The 3,617-nt window shown below is 47.4% G+C and overlaps 1 protein-coding gene across 1 annotated transcript; it reads right to left on the bottom strand.

The window, feature by feature from the left end:
• Nucleotides 1–302: 302 nt before the first annotated feature.
• Nucleotides 303–1,718, bottom strand: LOC131641828 (uncharacterized). Its single transcript, XM_058912130.1, has one exon. It carries the CDS (start codon nt 1,716–1,718, stop codon nt 303–305), a length of 1,416 nt encoding a protein of 471 aa, XP_058768113.1.
• Nucleotides 1,719–3,617: the final 1,899 nt, after the last annotated feature.

Genomic DNA, 3,617 nt, shown 5'->3' with positions numbered 1-3,617 from the left:
GAGTCTCGATGGCGTCTTTGAGATGTATGCATTCGTCAGTCAGATGCCCATGGCTCTTGTGATACTTGCACTACTTAGACTTATCAGTCCCCGGTCTGGTGGGGTTGGACTTTGGGGGCCGGACGTTGGAGTTCTTGAAATCGGTGCTTTTGCACTCGGCCAGGATTTTCTCGCGTGAAGCGTTCAGGGGAGTATAGTCGCTGAATCGACCGGCCGGTCGTCGGCGCTCTTTGGCGTCATGGGGCCTGTCATCTTTCCTTTTCTCTTGTCCCCGGCATGAACTCGAGTAATCATGGTTCGAGCTACGGGCAGCATCGTTGCCCCTTGAAACCTTTATCGCAGCTGCTTCGCCTTCTTCGAAAGCGATGAAGGCTTGGGCCTTGTGGAGGAGGGCGTTCATGGTGTGCACCTTCTCGATTTTTATAGCCTTTTTGAAATCGCTTTCGGGGAGGAGTCCTCGCTCTAGGAGGTATCTCTTCATGTAGTCGGTCGTCTGTACTTGAACGGTCTCTTTGTTGAACCTGTCGAGGTATTTTTCGGAGAGGTTCGTTGGTTCCTTGGATCACAGCCTCGAGGTTCGCTTCTGACTTTGGTTGCCGACGGGAGGCTGTGAAATGGCTCAAAAAGAGTTCCTTGAGCTCGGTCCAGGAGTGGATGGAGTTGGGAGGAAGATTCCTGTACCATGTCATCGCCCCTTTCCTGAGTGTGGTCGGAAAGATGCGGCACTTGATGGACCCTCGGACGACGTGATAATCCATGACGGCTTCGGTGCTCCGAATATGGTCGTCGGAATTGGTAGTTCCGTCGTATAGGTCCAAGGTTGGTGGTTTTTCCATTCCCCGTGGAAGACGAGCTCTTCGGATGCTTTCGGACAAGGGGCTGCGGAAGTCTTCCTCGTCACTTGGACCTGGAGAGGTCGAGTGTCTGTTTCGCCGGGGTTTTCCCTGTGTTTTGCCTGGGTTCTTGCGGTTGTCCCGGGGAGGGGAACGCTCGCGGGGTTTTAGCACAGCCTTGGAGGGGCCCCGGGAATCTCGCTCGAGAGAGAGGCTCCCAATTTCTGTGTCTTCAGGTCTCTGATTGTTTCTGCTCTTTTGTGGTAGAGAGCAAGAATATGATCTCTGACGATGATACCTTTTAGGTGGGGAGCGTGAAGAGGACGGGGAACGCCGATGATACCTCCCCGGCGGTGAGCGCGAGGAAGAATAGGAACGCGACCGATAGTATCTCCGCGGGGGGGAACGATATCGTCGCTTCCTTTCCAGCTCGTCAATGCGGTCACCTTGAAGCCGGATGAGGCGGTTGGTCTTCTGTAGTTCTTTGAGCAAGAGGACGGTTGTGGAGTCGGCTTCCTCGGGGATATCTACTTGTTCTTGTTCATCTTCGTATTGAACTCTCCGCCTCTCAGAGGTATGGGTGAATAAGGAGGCGACCTGCCCGTCTCTGGCGTCAGTTTCGTTCAGGTTTTGAGCTTGCTCCGGTCCGTTCTGGGGTTGAGGCTGCTCGTTCCCACCGTTTTGAACTTGCTCGACGTTCTGAGGTTGTTGTCTTCTGTTAGGTTGCGAGGTCTCATGCCTCGATCTCCCTTGCCCGTCAGCGGTATGCTGTTGTCCCTCCCGCCGATGTCGATTCGTCCCCTTGGGGGCGGAACCTTGGATGAGATTGTCCAGATGGAAGGGATCAGGGTTTCGGACGTTGACGTTGTTGTTGTTGCCAGCCATGACGATCGTAGGATGGATTAGCTTTGATCTTTGTTTGTTAAAGAAGGGGAAGCAAGATTCCCACAGACGGCGCCACTGATCGTACCTGATCAGAAGAATCGTCACGGGCTGCTCGGAACTGGGTCTTCGAGGAGTGAGAAGGGGGGTGTACCTGTAAGGTACTCTGATGCCAAAGTAAGGAAACGAGCAAAGGAGTGCAAGTACAAGCTAAGAGTTAGAAAGAAGTGAATACCTGACCCTCTAGTGAAAGAGGGTATTTATAGCCCCCAGCGCTGGGCCATGATCTCACTATTTGGGTTGGATGCCCAGGCCCAATTAAGAGACTGTCAGGTTTCCTGGACGGAAATATCGGAGGTGCGTGAGTGCCCTCTGTCCTGGTTAACCTCTCCGAAGTTTAAGGGAGAGGCGGTCTTTTAGGGACCATGTGGACTCCGCATTATTCGGGGGGTTGGATGTGAAAGAGCCCTACGAGGAGCAGGGTCCTCGGCGGAGAGAGTGCTCGCGGAGAGCAGGGTCCTCCGCAGAGAAGTGGCTCACGGGGAGCATCCTTGCCGGGCGTCAGACAGTTCACGAGGAGCATTATGTCGAGCATAGTGGAGACGAGCATTCAAGGCCCACTTATGGGGCACAGTGTAACACCCCAAATTCTACCCGAAAATATCATGCGTGAAATCAGAGTATTTTAAAAAACTATCAACAAGTATTTGGGATATCACATTTACTTCATATTAACAACTCATAAACAGATACATAGCACTTTAATCTCAGATAAGCACAAAATAACTTATAACAGCTCTTAGAAAAACCAACTTCATTTTAATATGCAGCGGAATCATAACATTCAGCTTTATAAACAAATCATCTTATTTAATCGGAAACAAATTCAAACATCATAGTACTTCTCAATATCCAATTTGGAACTCAACAACTAAAACATGAACAACATAGAAACAACAATATAGACAACCCCCCGAGTGCTACTGTCATACCCCAATTTTTGACCTAAGATACCACCTCATACCATTTGCATATGCATCATTTGCATCTCTAACAAATTGCATAGCTTGTGTTTGCTACTTGTGCTTAGCAGGGTTTAATCAGGAAACCACTCATCAATACAAGTAACAATCAACTAGGGTTTTGTTCTCCCTTCATTTCAAATGAATCATCTTCATCAACAATCAACATTTGGTCCTCAGAAATCCATCTCAACAGGCTCAGAGGCTCTGAACCAACCAGATTAGGGTTTTGACTGAAGATAGCATACTCCTGACTTTTGCTCAGAGATTGACCTAATGGCTTGGGACATGATATCAAGACCTCAAGTGCATCATTTTGACCTAATCCATTGGCTCATAACATCTTCTACACAAAGATTGATCAGACAAATTCTCAGATCAGGGTTTTGAACTATCAGGGACTGAAATCAGGGATCACATTTGGGAAACCCTAAAAACCCCCAGGAAGTCAATCAAAGATTTCAATCATCCTCAAATAATCCCTATGACAATATACAATGGAAATTACATCTCAATTCAAGATCCACAGTCATCAATTTCATCAGGTCGACAATTAGGGTTTTTGACCTAATTCACTGAACCACTGACTTTTTAATCAGGACATGGTGCTACAACTCAAATTATGATTCAATATCCTCAAATGCTTCAATATGATCCATTCATACTATTCATTTGATGAGGATAGCTTGTTTCATTTGAAATCTCCAGAAACGCGATTCGTCTGAAAAAGTCAACTCAACAAGATCACCATTGACTTTTGGGGAATTTTGGTCAACCATGACTTTTGAAGTTTTTTTCAGTTTGTAGGTGAAATTTTGAGAAATTCCCTTTCAAAGTTTGGAAAAAACCATGAAAAACACTTAGAAATTTTTTCCAAGTA

The sequence above is a fragment of the Vicia villosa genome, unplaced genomic scaffold (assembly GCF_029867415.1).
Source record: "Vicia villosa cultivar HV-30 ecotype Madison, WI unplaced genomic scaffold, Vvil1.0 ctg.004150F_1_1, whole genome shotgun sequence".
In the NCBI taxonomy this organism is placed as follows: Eukaryota; Viridiplantae; Streptophyta; class Magnoliopsida; order Fabales; family Fabaceae; genus Vicia; species Vicia villosa.
Note: the sequence above shows the minus strand (reverse complement) of the source record. Positions and strands in the feature narration are given on the sequence as shown.

Bases quoted from the DNA above. Each gene is read 5' to 3' on its own strand.
- LOC131641828 (XM_058912130.1), bottom strand. From the start codon at position 1,718: ATGGCTGGCAACAACAACAACGTCAACGTCCGAAACCCTGATCCCTTC.